This window comes from Equus caballus, chromosome X (assembly GCF_041296265.1).
Source record: "Equus caballus isolate H_3958 breed thoroughbred chromosome X, TB-T2T, whole genome shotgun sequence".
Classification (NCBI taxonomy): domain Eukaryota; kingdom Metazoa; phylum Chordata; class Mammalia; order Perissodactyla; family Equidae; genus Equus; species Equus caballus.
Genome location: NC_091715.1, coordinates 70,799,142 through 70,816,016, shown reverse-complemented (window position 1 = coordinate 70,816,016; position 16,875 = coordinate 70,799,142). Strand labels below are relative to the sequence as shown.

The 16,875-nt window shown below is 37.1% G+C and overlaps 1 protein-coding gene across 1 annotated transcript in view; it reads left to right on the top strand.

Annotated features, from left to right (window-relative positions):
* Window positions 1–16,875, top strand: part of ABCB7 (ATP binding cassette subfamily B member 7) — a 113,596-nt gene that overhangs the window by 75,941 nt on the left and 20,780 nt on the right. The window contains exons 5-6 of the mRNA XM_005614282.4: window positions 14,974–15,106; window positions 16,245–16,513. Coding sequence (XP_005614339.3) covers window positions 14,974–15,106; window positions 16,245–16,513 — 402 coding nt within the window. The remainder of the gene's footprint in view (window positions 1–14,973; window positions 15,107–16,244; window positions 16,514–16,875) is intronic.

The window sequence follows — 16,875 nt, the reverse complement described above, 5'->3', positions numbered from 1 at the left end:
CTAGCAAAGAAAAAAGTAGTGTGAGAATAAATCCCTTTATTTCTCTTGTATTTAAGTTAATGGGTACATTGTATTTACAGATGAAATATACCTTTTGTCACATGATTATGTTCTAGTAAAAATAACCAGTTTCTCCATTTTCAGAAAGCAACGGGGGAATGAAACTTCACAGTGAGTCAGTTTTGATTGAAATACACTATCATCTAGCCTTATATTTAGACATCTCCAGCCTCTAGGGAGCCAGGTCTGGTATGAACTGAGACACTGTCTTTATTTTTTAAAATTTGTTTTTAACATAAGCAGTAAAATGCACTCCTTTTGGTACATAGTACTATGATTTTCAACACCTATTTATGTTCATGTAATTACTGCCATAGCCAGGATACAGAAAAGTGCTATCACCCCAAAAATCTCCTTTGTGTAACCCTCTCCAGACCCCTAACTGCTGGGCACCACTGATTTGTCCTCTATCACTATGGTTTTTGTATTTTGAGAATACCATACAAATGGAATCATATAGTATATAATCTTTGGACCAGGCTTCTCTCACTGAGCATAATGCTTTTGTCATTTGTCCAAGATACTGAGTATATCAGAAGTTCATTTGTTTTATTGCTGAGTAGTATTCCATGGTATGGATTTACTAGTTTGTTTATCCATTCACCCACTGATGGACGTTTGGTTTCTTTCCACCCTTTGGCAATTATAACTAGAGTTCCTGTAACATTCAGGTACAGGTTTTTGTGTGGACCTGAGTTTTTATTTCTCTAGGAATAGAATTGCTGGGTCGTGGTAAGTGTGTTTTTAACTCTATAAGAAACTACCAAACTGTTTTCCAGAATGGCTGTTTTTGTCTTCCCACCAATAATGTATGAGAGTTCCGGTTGCTTCTCACTTCTTTCCCACCACCTGGCATTGTCAGGCATATCGTGGTGTCTTGTAGTTTCAATATACATTTCCCTAATGGCTAATGATGTTGAATATCTTTGCCTGTGCTTAGTTGCCATCCGTATATCCACTTTGGTGAAGTGTCTGTTCAGGTGTTTTGTCTATTTTTTAGTTGGGCTGTCTTTTTTTTTACTGTTGAATTTAGTGAGTTATTTATATATTCTGGATATGAGACCTTTCACAGATAGATGATTTGCAACCATGTTGTCCCAATCTGTAGCTTATTTTTTAATTGCCTTAGTCTGTCTTATATAGAACAAAAGTTTTTAATTTGATAGGTTCTAGTTTGTCATTCTTTTCCTTTATGGGTTAGGGTTTGCTTGTTATGTCTAAGAACTCTTCACCTCCTCAGGCTCATCAAGATTTTCTCCCATGTTTTCTTCTAAAAGTTGTATTTTTACCTTTTTCATTTAGATCTATGCTCCATTTTGAGTTAATTGTTGTATCCAGTTTAAGAGAAGGTTCCTTGTTTTGTCCAATTGTTTCTACATGAAGGCTATGCTCTCCCCATTGAATTTCCTTTGTGTCCTATTGCTGCTATAACAACTTATCACAAACTTTGTAGCTTAAAACAGCACAAATTTATTATATTTATGAAGGTCAGAAGTCCAAAATTAGGTTTCACTAAATGAAAATAAAGGCATTTGGCAGGGCTATCCTGCCTCCAGAGGCTCCTGGGGGATGATCTGTTATTTGGCCTTTTCCAGCTTCTACAGGTCACCTGCATTCTTTGGCTCATTGCTCTGTCCTCCATCTTAAAAGCAGCAGCATCTTCAATCTTTCTGACTCTGACTCTTGACTTCTATAGTGATATCTTTTCTCTTGATTTTGACCCTCCTGCTTCCCTCTTATAAAGACCCTTTTGGTTATATTTGGCCCACCAAGGTAATCCAGGATACTCTCCCCAGCTCATGTTCTTCAGTTTAATCGGATCTGCAAAGTCCATTTTGCCATGTAAGGTATCATCTTCACAGGTTCCGGAGATTAGTACATAGAGATTTTAGAGAGCCATTATTCTCTCCACCGTAGTTTTATTTACACACACACACACACACACATACACGCGCGCACACACACACACATACATATATGCCATCTTTTCCTGGACTCTGTTGTTTCATCGATCTGTGTGTCTCTGCATTAGTCAACACAACAGTCTTCATTATTGTAGCTTGATAGTAAGTCTTAAAGACAGGAAGTCTGGTTCTTCCAACTTTCTTGTTTTTCAGAATTATTCTGGCTATTCTGCTTTCTTTTCCTCTCCATATAATTTTAGAATAATCTTGTCTATAGCTGGAAGCCAGATGGGTGGTTTTTGTTTTTTTGGTGAGGAAGATTGGCCCTGAGCTAACATCTGTTGCCAATCTTCCTCTTTTGCCTTGGGGAAGACTGTCCCTGAGCTAATATGCATACTGATCTTCCTCTGTTTTGTATGTGGGATGCCACCACAACATGGCTTGATTCGTGGTGTGTAGATCTGTGCCAGGGATCTGAACCCACAATCCCGAGGCTGCCAAAGCAGAGCATACAAACTTAACCACTACGCCACTGGGCCAGCCCCTAGATGGGAGCTTTTAATGGATTCTTATTAAATCTCTAGACTAATTTGTGGGAAATTGACGTCCCTACTACACTGAGTCTTCCAGTTGATGGACATAGTATAGCTCTCCATTTACTTAGATATTCTTGGATTTATTTCATCTGCATTTATAGCTTTCAGCATGCAGACACTGCACATTCTTTGTTAGACCAGTGGTTCCCAGCCAGGGGTGATTTTGCCCCTGAGGGGATATTTGGCAGTAGTATCTGTACACAGTTTGGTTGGTCACAGCTGGATGGGGGATGCTACTAGCGTTTAGTGGGTAGAGGTCAGGGACACTGCTAAACATCCTAAAGTGCACAGAATAACCGCTCCTTTAAGAAAGAATAACCTGAGAGTGACGTCAGCCTCATGGTGGAATGAGCTCTTCCCTTAGACTTTCCCCCCTAAGATACAATGAAAAGGACATTCATATACCGACAGAGGACATCCACACAACACAGAAGATGTCTGAGAGAGCCACACAGCCAAACGTCTGAAGGTGGAGATGCTGGACCCCCCAGAGGAACTGGAAGGAAATAAGGGGACCTCTTCTCCCTCCCCCAACAGCAGCGACCCAGGGCACAGGAGCACACGTGGCTCTGTGAGGAGAGGGCAAGGGGCCACCCTCTGTGGGAACACCTTTGCTCTCCAAGTTCCCTCATAGACCATGGGAACACCCCACATAGAGTTGGCTAAGCTGTCACAGGGTGGCTTTATCAAGCCAGCACCCGAGAAGAGCAGATAACGAGGACAGAGCGAGAATGCCCCTGGTATGGTGCAGGTGAAAGAAGTCACCCTTCAGCCGACCTAGTGCTCCAGCTCAACCGGTTGGCCGGAGTGCCTGTGCGTACATTAGAAAAGCAACAGCTGTGAGCGAGCAAGCCAGGGTCATGGCATGCTCAGAATACACAACTCTTGACCCTCACCCAGTGGCAGCAGGTGGAAGCTGTAACCAAATACTACCACTTTGTGGAGGCACAAATCCATGCCATCAAACAATATGAAAAAATATTTTAATACTCCAGATCAGAAGTACAATAACGAGCACCCAGAAATCAACCCTGAAGCACAGAAATTTATAATCTAAATGACAGAGAATTCAATAAAGCTATCATGAAAAACTCAACAAGTTACAAGGAAATACAGATGGACAGTTCAATGACTTCAAGAACTTCTTCACAAAAGAGATTGAAACTATAAAGAAAAACAAATCAGAAGTGTTGCACATGAAAAACACAATGCATGAGACCAAGAAAAATCTGGATGCCCTAAACAACAGAGGTGATATTATGGAGGATAGAATCAGCACTCTAGAGGATAGAAATATAGAAATGTATCAGATGGAGGAGGAGAGAGAACTAAGACTAAAGAGAAATGAAGAAATTCTCCGAGAAATGTCTGACAATTAGGAAATGCAACATGTGGATTATAGATATTCAAGAAGGAAAAGACAAAGAGAATGGAGTGGAAAGCTTGTTCAAAGAAATAATAGCTGAGAACTTCCCAAACTTGGATAAGGAGCTGGAAATACAAGTGAAAGAAGCTAATAGATCTCCTAATTTCATCAACATAAAAACACCTTCTCCAAGCATATAGGAGTAAAACTGGTAAAAGTCAATGACAAGAAATGTTAAGGGCAGCAAGGCAGAAGAAAATAACTTAGAAGGGAACTCCTATCAGGCATTCAGCGGATTTTTCAGCAGAAACCTCACAGGCTAGGAGAGAGTGGAATGATATATTCAAAATTCTGAAAGATAAAACTTTCAACCAAGAATACTCTATCCAGTGAAAATATCCTTCAGATATGATGATGGAGAAATAAAAACTTTCCCAGATAAACAAAAGCTAAGGGAGTTCATCACCACAAGACCCCACCCCATGCAAGAAATGCTCAAGAAGGCCCTCATACCTGAAAAGGAAGAAAAGGTTTACAAAGTCTTGAGCAAGGAGATAAATAGGTAGACAAAAGAGAAAATTTCAGCTCCCTATCAGAACAGATTAGCAAACAATTATAAAATTAAGGATGAAAGGAAGGAAAACCAAAAATAAATATCATCTCGTCATTTTAACCACAAACTCACATACAAGATGGAACAAGTTGTGACAATAATAACTTCGAAAGAGAAGAGGAAAGAGATGGAATCAGCCAATAAGGAAATAAGAGGCTATCAGAAAATGGGCTATATCATCTACGAGATTTTTTTTTTTGAAGATTGGCACCTGAGCTAACAACTGTGGCCAATCTTTTTCTTTTTTTTTTTTCTGCTGTATCTCCCCAAATCCCCCCTGGTACATAGTTGTATATCCTAGTTGCAGGTCCTTCTAGTTGTGGCATATGGGATGCCAGCTCAACGTGGCCTGACGAGCGGTGCTATGTCTGTGCCCAGGATCCGAACCCTGGGCCACCGCAGCAGAGTGTGCAAACTTAACCACTTGGCCACGGGGCCGACCCCTACGAGATTTTTTATACAAACCTCATGGTAACCACTAAACAAATAATCAGAACAGAGACACAAATGATAAATAAAGAAAAAACTAGGAAGCCCATCATAAAGAACTACCAAACTGAATTGGTGGTACGAGAAATATGGGAAATGCAAAACTGGAAAATGAGCGATAAAATGGCAGCATTAAGACCTCGTGTGTCAGTAATCACTCTAAATGTAACTAGATGGAATTCTTCAATCAAAAAACAGTGGTGGGATGGATTCAAAAACAAGATCCAACAGGCGCTGGCCTGGTGACGCAGCAGTCAAATGCACACGTTACACTTTGGCAGCCCAGGGTTTGCTGGTTCGGATCCCAGGTGCAGACATGGCACCAGTTGGCATGCCATGCTGTGGTAGACATCCCACATATAAAGTAGAGGAAGATGGGCATGGATGTTAGCTTAGGGCCAGTCTTCCTCAGCAAAAAGAGGAGGATTGGCAGCAGTTAGCTCAGGGCTAATCTTCCTCAAGAAAAAAAATAAGACCCAACAATATGCTGCCTCCAGGAAACACATCTCGGCTCTAAAGATAAACACAGGCTCAGAGTGAAGGGATGGAAAACGATGCTCCAAGCTAATGGCATAGAAAAGTAAGCAGCTGTTGCCATACTTGTATCAGACAATGTAGACTTCAAGACAGAACAGGTAATGAGAGACAAACAGGGGCAGTATATAATGATAAAAGGGATACTCTACCAAGAAGATAGAGCACTTATAAATATCTATGCACCCAACACAGGAGCACCAAAGTACATAAAGCAAGTACTAACAAATCAAAAAGGAGATGTTAACAACACAATAATAGTAGGGGACCTAAACACCTGTCTTAGGTCAATGGATAGATCATCCACACAGAAAGTCAACAGGGAAATCGTGGATTTAAATGAAAAACTAGACCAGATGGACTTAATAGATATATATAGAACACTCCATCCAAAAACAACAGAATAGACATTCTTCTAAAGTGCGCATGGAACATTCTCAAGGACAGACCTTATGTTGGGAAAGAAGGCAAGCCTCGATAAATTTAAGATTGAAATCATATCGAATACCTTTTCTGACCATAATGCTATGACACTAGAAATCAACTACAAGAAAAAAGCTAGGAAATTGACAAATGTGTGGAGACTAAACACCATGCTACTGAACAACCAATGGGTCATTGAAGAAATGAAAGGAGAAATCAAAAAATTGGAGACGAATGAGAATCAAAATGCACCATAGCAACTCATATGGGATGCAACAAAAGCAGTCATAACAGGGAAATTCATAGCAATACAGGCCCACCTTAAGAAACAAGAAAAGTCTCAAATAAGCAATGTTAAACTACACCTAACAGAACTAGAAAAGAAAGAACCAACAAAGCCCAAAATCAGCAGAAGGAGGAAAATAATAAAAATTAGAGCAGAAGTAAATGAAATTAAAACCAAAAAAAAAAAAAACAGTAGAAGGATCAATGAAACAAAGAGCTGGTTCTTTGCAAAGATAAACAAAATGGACAAACTCCTAGCCAGACTCACTAAGAAAAAAAGAGAGAAGTCTCAAATAAATAAAATTAGAAATGAAGAAGAAAAATTACAATGGACACCACAAAAATACAAAGCATTATAAGAGAATACTATGAAAAACTACATGCCAGCAAAGTGGACAATCAGAAGAAGTGGATAACTTCTTAGACTCATATAAGTTCCCAAAAGTGATCCATGAAGGAAGAGAAAATCTGCATAGATCAATCACAAGTAAAGAGATTGAAACAGTAATCAAAAACCTCCCAAAAATAAAAGTCCATGACCAAATGGCTTCTCTGGAGAATTCTACCAAACAGTCAAAGAAGATTGAATACCTATCCTCAAGATATTTCAAAACATTGAGGTAGCCGGAACACTTCCTAACACATTCTACAAGGCCAACATCACCCTAATACCAAAGTCAGACAAGGACAGCACCAAGAAGGAAAATTTCAGGCAAATATCATGATGAACATAGATGCAGAAATCCTCAACAAAATATTGGCAAACTGAATACAGCAATACATTAAAAAGTTCATACACTATGATCGAGTGGGATTTATACCAGGGACACACGGATGGTTCAACATCCACAAATCAATCAATGTTATACACCACATTAACAAAATGAGGAATAAAAGCCACATGATCATCTCAGTAGACACATAGAAAGCATTTGACAGGATCCAACATCCATTTGTGATAAAAACTCTTAGTAAAATTGGTATAGAATGAGTGCACCTCACCATAATAAAGGCCATATATGACAAACCCAGAGCCGACATTGTACTCAATGGGGAAAAACTGAAAGCTGTCCCTCTGAGAACAGGAACAAGACAGGGGTGCCCACTCTCACCACTCTTATTCAACGTAGTACTGGCAGTTTTTGCCAGAGTAATTAAGCAAGAAAAAGAAAGAAAAGGAGTGCAAATAGGCAGTGAAGAAGTGAAACTCTCACTGTTTGCAGACGACATGATTTTATATATAGGAAACCCTAAGGAATCCATCAGAAAACTATTAGAAATAATCAACAACTACAGCAAAGTTGCAGGGTACAAAATAAACTTGCAAAAATCAGTTGCATTTCTATACTCTATTAACGAACTAACAGAAAGAGAACTCAAGAATACAATCCCATTCACAATCACAGCAAAAAGAGTAAAATATCTAGGAATAAATTTAACCAAGGAGGTGAAAGATATATATAATGAAAACTAAAGAAGTTATTGAAAGAAATCAATAATGACATAAAGAAACAGAAAGATATTGAATGCACATGGATTGCAAGAATAAATATAGTTAAAATGTCCATGCTACTAGAGCAATCTACAGATTCAGTGCAATCCCAATCAGAATCCCAATAATATTCATCATGGAAATAGAACAAAGAATCCTAAGGTTCATATGTAACAAGAGACCCCAAATAGCCAAAGCAATCCTGAGGAAAATAAACAAAGCTGGAGGCATCACAATCCCTGACTTCAAAATATACTACAAAGCTATAGTAATCAAAACAGCATGGTACTGGTACTAAAACAGACACACAGAGCAATGGGACAGAGTTGAAATACCAAGAATAAAACCATACATCCACATAGAGCTAGTCTTCAACGAATGAGGTGAGAACATACAATGGAGCAAGGAAGGTCTCTTCAAAATATGCTGCTGGGAAAACTGGACAGCCACATGTGAAAGAATGAAAGTAGACCATTCTCTTTTGCCATACACAAAAATTAACCCAAAATCGATAAAAGACTTGAATGTAAGACCTGAAACCATACAACTCCTAGAATAAAGTATAAGCAGTACACTCAGTGACATCAGTCTTAGCAGCATCTTTTCGAATACCGTGTCTATTCAGGCAAGGAAAACAAAAGAAAAAAACAAATGGGACTCTATCAGAGTAGAAAGCTTCTTCAAGTCCAAGGAACCAGGAACAAAAGGAAAAGACAACCCACGAACTGGGAGAAAATATTTGCAAGCCATATATCCAACAAGGGGTTAATCTCCAAAATATATAAGGAACTCACACAACTGAAGAACAAAAAACAACCCGATCAAAAAATGGGGAAAGGATATGAACAGACATTTTTCCAAAGAAGATTTAGAGATGGCCAGCAGACACATGAAAAGATACTTGACATCACTAATTTTTAGGGAAATGTATATCAAAACTACAATGAGATCACCTCACACCCTTCAGAATGGCTATAATTAACAAGACAGAAATACCAAGTTTTGTAGAGGATGTGGAGAAAAGGGAACCCTCAGACACTTCTGGTGGGAATGCAAACTAGTGCAGCCGCTATGGAAAACCATATGGAGATTTCTCAAAAAATTGAAAATAGAAATACCATATGACCCAGCTATCCATCACTGCTGGGTATTTATCCAAAGAACTTGTAATGAACAATTCAGAGAGACTTATGTACCCCTATGTTCATTGCAGCCTTATTCACTATAGCCTAGATGTGGAAGCAACCCAAGTGCCCATTGACTGATGAGTGGATAAAGACGACGTGGAATATATATACAGTGGAATACTATTCAGCCATAAAGACAAAATTGTCCCATATGCAACCACATGAATGGACATTGAGGGTATTATGTTAAGCGAAATAAGCCAGACAGAGAAAGACAAATACCATATGATTTCACTCATGTGGAAGGTAAACTAACACGCGGACAAAGAGAACAGCTTAGTGGTTACCAGAGCAGAAAGGGCTTAGGGGGTGAGCAAAAGGGATGAAGGGGCACATTCTTATGGTGACTGACAAATGAGAATGTACAAGTGAAATTTCACAATGTTATAAACTCTTATGACCTTAATTAAAAAAAGTGAAAGTACATTCACAGTTTTCCCTTTGAGTACAATTGCATTTTATTTTTTAATCATTAGATGATTATTGTCACTAGAATAAAATTTCGTAGAAATGAACTTATTTAGAGATTTTGCTGAAATGAAGGCAAAAAAATTTATGAAATAAACATAAAAGAATTAAAAAAAAATAATAACCCCAAATGTCAGTAGTGTTCAAGGTTAGGAACCCTGGGTTAGGTTTATACTTAAGGATTTCTTTTTTGGGGAGGAGTGTTGTAAGTTTTTTATTATTTTGGTTTCCAATTGTTCATTGCTAGTATATTTGTGCATTATAATAATCATTCATTTATGTTGATCATTATGTGTTTATAGTTGTACTGATAATTATTGATGTATTTGGAGTTTGGTCTACCATTTTATTATTTGTTTTGTAATTTCTTGTTTATTTTGTTACTCTCTTTCACCTTTCCTGCCATCTTTTGTGTTATTTGAACAGGTTTTACAATCTTGTTTTAATTTATCTGTTGTGCCTTTTAGTCTATCTCTTTGTATAATTTTTTAGTAGCTGCTCTAGGAATTACAGCATTCATATTCAACTTTTCAAAGTCTACTTAGAATCATTATTTAATGACTTCACGTGGAATGTAAAAGCTTTACTATTCTATAAATCCTTTTACCTTCCCTCTTTATGTTTACAAGTCGTCTTATGTATTACATCTATATACATTGAAAACCCCATAAGTCAATGATTTAATTTTTGCTTTTAACCATCAAATATATTTTAAAGTACTTAAGAGAATAGGCTACTATATTTGTACAACTATTTACCATTTCTGTTGCTTTTCCTGATGTTCAAGGTTTCCTTCTGCTTCTATTTCCCATGTGTCTGAAGAATTTCCAATAGCAATTCTTCTATAGCAGGTCTGCTGGTGACTACTTCTTAGTTTTCCTTAATCTGAGAATGTCTTGATATCCCCTTCATTCCTAAAGACTAATTTTGCTGGTTATAGGATTTTAGGTTGAAAGTTCTTTTCTTTCACCGCTTGAAAAATATTGTGCCACTTCCTGCTGGCCTCCCTGGAAATCTGCTGTCTTTAAATTGTTTTTCCCTTATACATGATATATTTTTTCTACCTAGCTGCTTTTAAGATTTTTTCTTTATCTTTAGTTTTCAGAAGTTCAATTATGATATGTCTTGATATAAATTTCTTTGAGTGTATTGCTATTTGGGGTTGCTCACCTTCTTGAATCTGTAGGTTTATGTCTTTTGCGATATTTGGGGAATTTTTAGCCAATATTTCTTTGAATATTTTTTGTAGCCTCATACTTTTTCTCCTATTCTTCTGGGACACTGAAGAAGAATGATAGATCTTTAGTTTATAGTCCCATAGGTCCCTGAATCTTGTTCACATTTTTTTTAGTCTGTTTTCTCTCTGTTGTTCATATTCAGTAATTTCTGTTGTCCTGTCTTCAAGTTTACTGATTCTTTCCTTTGTCCTCTCCATTCTGCCGTGGAGCCCATCCATTTAGTACTTTTTTACTTCAGTTATTATATTTTTCACTTACAGATTTTTCATTTGGTTCTTTTTTATGTCCTCTGTTTATTTGCTGAAACATCCTATTTTTTTGTTGTCAAGCATGTTCATAAATTCTCCTTGAAGCACTTTAATGATGGCTACTCTGAAATCTTTGTTAGATAGTTCTAACATTTGTGTCTGTTGATTGTATTTTCTTCTTGGAGTTGATGTCTTAGTAGTTCTTGGTATGATGAGTGATTTTTTATTGAGACCTGGACGTATTTATTGAGACTCTGAATCTTGTGTAAATCTTCTGTTTAGCAGACCTCCTGCTCCACTGGGGATGGACTGTCTCATTACTGCAGGAGAGAATGAAAGTCCAGGTTCTCACCTTGCCCTCCATTGACTCTTAGGGGAAGGGATTCTTCATGACTCCTAGGTGGGATAGGAGTTCAGACTCCTCAGTAGGATGAAAGACAAGCTATAGACTGGGAGAAAATATTTGTAAATCACATATCCAGCAAAGGCCTATATCTAGAATATATATAAAGAACTCTTTAAACTCAAAAGCAAAAGAACAATCCAGTTATAAAATGTGCAGAAAACATGAACAGATATTTCACCAAAGAGGATATATGAATGACAAATAAGCACATGACAAGATGGTCAACATCATTGCTGTTAGGGAAACATAAAATAAAACCACAATGAGGTATCACTATTCACCTGTTAAAATAGTTTCAAAATAAAAAAATAGTGATGATTCCAAATGTTGGTGAGGATACGGAGGAACTGGATCACTCACACTTCACCGGTGGGAATTTAAAATGGTACAGCCACTCTGAAAGAGTATGGCAGTTTCATAAAAAGTTCAGCGTAGACTTACCATACAACTTAGCAGTTGCATTCTTGGGCATTTATCCCAGAGGAGTGAATACTTATGACCACCTGTATGAAAATGTTCATAACATTTTTGTTTGTAATAGCCCAAAACTAGAATATCTAAGTTGTCCTTCAGGGGCGAATGATTGAATAAATTCTGGTACATCCGTGGAATAGTACCCAGCAGTAAAAGAAGATGAGCTATTGGTACATGCATCATCCTTGATGAACCTCAAGGGCATTATGCTGAGTGAAAAAAAGACCATCTCAAAAGGTTACATACTGTATGATTCCATATATAATATTCTCAAAATGGTGAAATTATGGAGATCAAGAACAGATTAGTGGTTGCTAGAAGACAGGGACTGAGGTGGGGCAAGGTGAGATGAGAGTAAATATAAAGAGGTACCACAAGGGAGTTCTTTTGTGGTGATGGGATAGTTCTGTGTCTTGATTGTCGTGATGGTTGCATGGATCCAAACATGGGATAAAAATGTGTAGAACCATATAGACTACACACACACATCTTTAAACAAATACACGTTTTAAAATGGTGAAAACTGAATGAGTTCTGTAGTTTAGTTAATAGTAATGTGCCAATGTACATCTTTGGTTTTGACATTGAACTATGGCTCTATACGATGTCATCATTAAGAGATGCTGGGTGAAGGGTTATGAGTCTCTTACTACTTTTGCAACTTCCTGTGAATCTGTAATTATTTCAAAATAAAAAGCTTTTTAAAATTTCACTTTTTTCTGAGATGGTTTAAGTCTAGTTCTGCTGAAGGCAGAGTTATTAGGGAAAACCAGTATTTGTACCCACCATCCCCAAAATATCACAAGGCCAATGGAACCCACACATTTGTACTAATAAAAACATCTACATATAATATAATCCTTTCCATTTCTTTGGTGTTTTTTTTTCCTTTCCTTTTTAAAATTACTTTTATGGGAAAACTGACAGTAATCAACAGTTATTGTTAGAAGTAGTGCTGTAATCTTAGCATTGTGCTAACTGCCCTTTTTCTGCCGATAAAAACACAAGACAGATGACATTCATATTCTTTATGCACTTACAAGGAATACTCCCAAATTTTACCAAACCCAAACACATTTCAAGAAAGTGAAATTGCACAACTTTCTTGATGATACGTTAGTTTTCAGTCACCGCTCACTCTGGCTGCAGCAAAGATATAATGGGCTGTGAGTTGTGAGAATTGTGTGCTAGCTGTAACTTACTTCTTCTCCTACTCAGGAAAGTGTATTGGAATGCAAGTGAGGGGATATGGCCTCCTTATATGGAAAACCGGAATGTGCTCAAATTTATTTAAATTACTTGTGCCATACTTTACAACTATAGCTGGTTTAAACAGTGCATTTGAGAGCATCCCTTTTGGAGTTCAAAAGTAGTAAAATAATATGGTCCCTGCCTTATAAGGTGCTGATATGGTATACTAGAAAAAATTCCAAATTTCAAGTCAGACGGATTTTAATCCTGACTCTGCTGCTTACCAGACAAGTCATTAAACCCCATGGAACCCGAGTTTCCTCAGTTATAGAGATAAAATCCATTTCATAGAATTGTTATTTCATTCAGCTCTCACCTTTGTAAAAGGTACATAGCACCATACCCAACTCATATAGCTGTTCACAAAATGTTTGTTTTGCCACAAAAAGTCTCCACTGAGGTTGAGAAAGCAGCATATCCATGCACATGTACCTACAGACAAAGTGAATGATAAATATATAATAAAAATGACAAATACTGAGGTATAAACTGTAAAAAAAGGAGGAGTTGGAAAATGGAAAGTTCCAAATAGGCTGCAGGTTTCAGAGAAGGCATTGGGATGGAAATGGGTTTGAAAGTGGGTTTTGAAGAATGGAGAGATGGAGAGGTGAATTGAGTGGGGAGATGATTTCAAACAGAAGCAAGAGCCTGAGGTTATATGGTTACATGGGAATCAGAATTGAGAAATTTATACTGCTTGAAACCTGCTATTCTATTTGATTATATTTTGGACGTTAGAAATCTTAAAGTTTTAAGCAATTTATCCTATAGTATTACATTCTTTAAAGTGTCCCAGCATCTGCTGTGTATTTTGATGATACTGCTGAATATTAGAGCACTGGCTTATTTGCAAAGGCACTTTGTATACCTGACTTTGAAATCTTGATTGTTAAGATTTACATACCTCCTGTCAGTTGTAGCTTAACTTAGGCTTGTTGACAATAAATTCTTTACGTTTAACAGAGATGAATGACAAAATAATGGAACATTAACAAGAGCTGGGATTTCAGTGTTTTTATTAAAACTTATTGAATTGTTTTCATGTGTTATTAATATATATGAATTTAATTTCTTCAAAGAAAACTTTGGCAGTCTAACCAACTTCTTGTTCCTAAATGATAGTTGGTGTTTTTGATACTATAGCTTTGGAGAAAATGTGAAATGTGAGTGATTGAATATTTGCCTTGAATATATGAAAGCATGATATCCCTAATTTTCATATTTTTTGGTGTAGTATGGAGATATGGGTTGGTTTTTGAAAGCTTAGTTTGGCAATCGGTGGGTTTGGTTTTGTATGATTTTGCAGCAAAGGAATCTTTCTGTGGGGCAAATAAATCTATCAGTGTTTTTTACCCCCAATGGTGCATCAGCCACAGATACTCATAATTTATCTGCTTTTGAGATCCTTTTTGCTATATAATTTAAGTTTTACCATTATTTCAATGAACAAATAATTTTACATGTATTTATTGAATCCCTACTATACACAAACCATTGTACTTAACATGGGTGGGACAAAAAGAGGAATGTGATACAAGCCCTCAAGGATCTAGTAGGAAAGAAAAGTATATACACAAATAACTACAATATAAGGCAGTTTTCCTTAGGTGTCATGAGCTCTGTAGGATTTCAGATAACGGGGAAAGCATTTTTGAGTGGATGATCAAGGATGATTTCATGGAGGCAGGAGCATTTGACTAGTGCATATAGCTTATAAATGAATATTAACATGGCAGTCAGTGTGAGGTAGGAATCCTGAAATGACAGCTCTCCCAATGCCAAAGATTTTTATCTTATAAACTGGGAAAATCATTCCAATGCTATTAAATGGTTAATATCTAAACATTCGCATAAATACTAATGTAAGGTAAATATTTGTACTTTTTTATAAATAAATATATTGCGTATGGTGGGTAATTGCTGTTGTTATGTTTTTTAGGCCATGAATATTGTGGTTCCCTTCATGTTTAAATATGCTGTAGACAGCCTCAACCAGATGTCGGGAAACATGCTGAACCTGAGTGATGCACCAAATACAGTTGCAACCATGGCAACGGCAGTTCTGATTGGCTGTATGTGTGATTCTTTAATCTCTCTACAGGTGTTGACTTTCTTCAAGAGGGTTTCATCATATTTGAGCAGATGACCTTTTCACCACAAACACAACTTAGCATTTTGGATGTTTGTCGTTTTATGTGAGATTTTTCTTTTTGATATGTGGTTTTAAAAAATTCTTTATATGATATACTTTCCAAAAATTCTTTGATAATAGTCTCATTTTCCAAGTCCTAGAAAACAATAACATGAAATAAAACATTAAATTCATGACAACCACTTTTTTTTTTTTTGAGGAAGATTAGCCCTAAGCTAACTACTGCCAATCCTCCTCTTTTTGCTGAGGAATACTGGCCCTGAGCTAACATCCATGCATGCCCATCTTCCTCTACTTTATATGTGGGATGCCTACCACAGCATGGCTTTTTGCCAAGCGGTGCCATGTCTGCATCCGGGATCCGAACCGGCAAACCCCGGGCCGCTGAGAAGCGGAACGTGCGAACTTAACCGCTGCGCCACTGGGCTGGCCCATGACAACCACTTCTAATAGTTAGGCTCCTTATAAAATACCTTTTCAGTAAGGTTAGTTATTTTCTTGGTCTTGTTGTTAGCTGTTAAATAGGAAATAGCTAAATAATGATATACATGCATTAATACTTTATTAAATTATATTCAATAGCCATGAAACAAATCTACAATTGGTAGAGAACAGAATATGATGTTTGTGTCCCCATGCATTAGAAAGGACACTTTATGAAACTAAGGAGACTTGAGTCGGGGTATGCTTTAGTCAAGGAATTTGATTTTTCAAGATCTCAATTTTATTATTTGGGGGAATTTAATTAGATCGAAAAACCTCTACAGGTACTGTACATTTATCCACAATAAGGCCATATGGACTGCTGTTTATTAAAAGTATCGAGTAGGAAAAAATCTTTCAACATTTGGAACCTATGGGGGAAAATAACACTGAAAGGGATCCATGGTAGAAAGATTGGTCGTCACTAGGCTAGATGCTTTCTAGGTTTCTTTTAGTGTAAGTATTCTGGGTTATGTTCATTCATTATACAAACATTTTCTGAGCCCTCACCATTTTTACACTCCTATGATTCTAATGTTTTTACACCCTATGTTTTCTTTCGAATGTATTGTTAGATGGTGTGTCAAGAGCCGGAGCTGCCTTTTTTAATGAAGTTCGAAATGCAGTATTTGGCAAGGTTGCCCAAAATTCAATCCGAAGAATAGCAAAAAATGTCTTTCTGCATCTTCATAACCTGGATCTGGCTTTCCACCTGAGCAGACAGACAGGAGCTTTATCAAAAGCTATTGACAGAGGGACGAGGGGTATTAGTTTTGTCCTGAGTGCTTTAGTATTTAATCTTCTTCCCATCATGTTTGAGGTGACTCTTGTCAGTGGTGTTTTGGTAAGTAAAACATTTTTCATAACAAGCTTTTATCTTACGTTCTCATTAGCTGCTACGTAGTATTTCAAGCTGTTGTGCTATTGCATGTCCATGGTTTGAGAGCAAAAATTCCATGGTGCCAGAAGGATTATGCCATTCTTTTAATTATTTTACCACAAGCTTCAAGGGACCGTCCAAAGTCTTTCTCATGTTATTGTAAAGAGCTATTCAGTTCTACACATAGATCAGCCATTTAGTTTGCATTTTTTTTGTTAGAGATTTTAGTGTATGACTTTGGACTGGTGTGTTCAGATTATCTAGATTTCTATTCACCATTCATAACATTTTAGGCAATTTCATATTTTATAATTAAAAGTGTATAT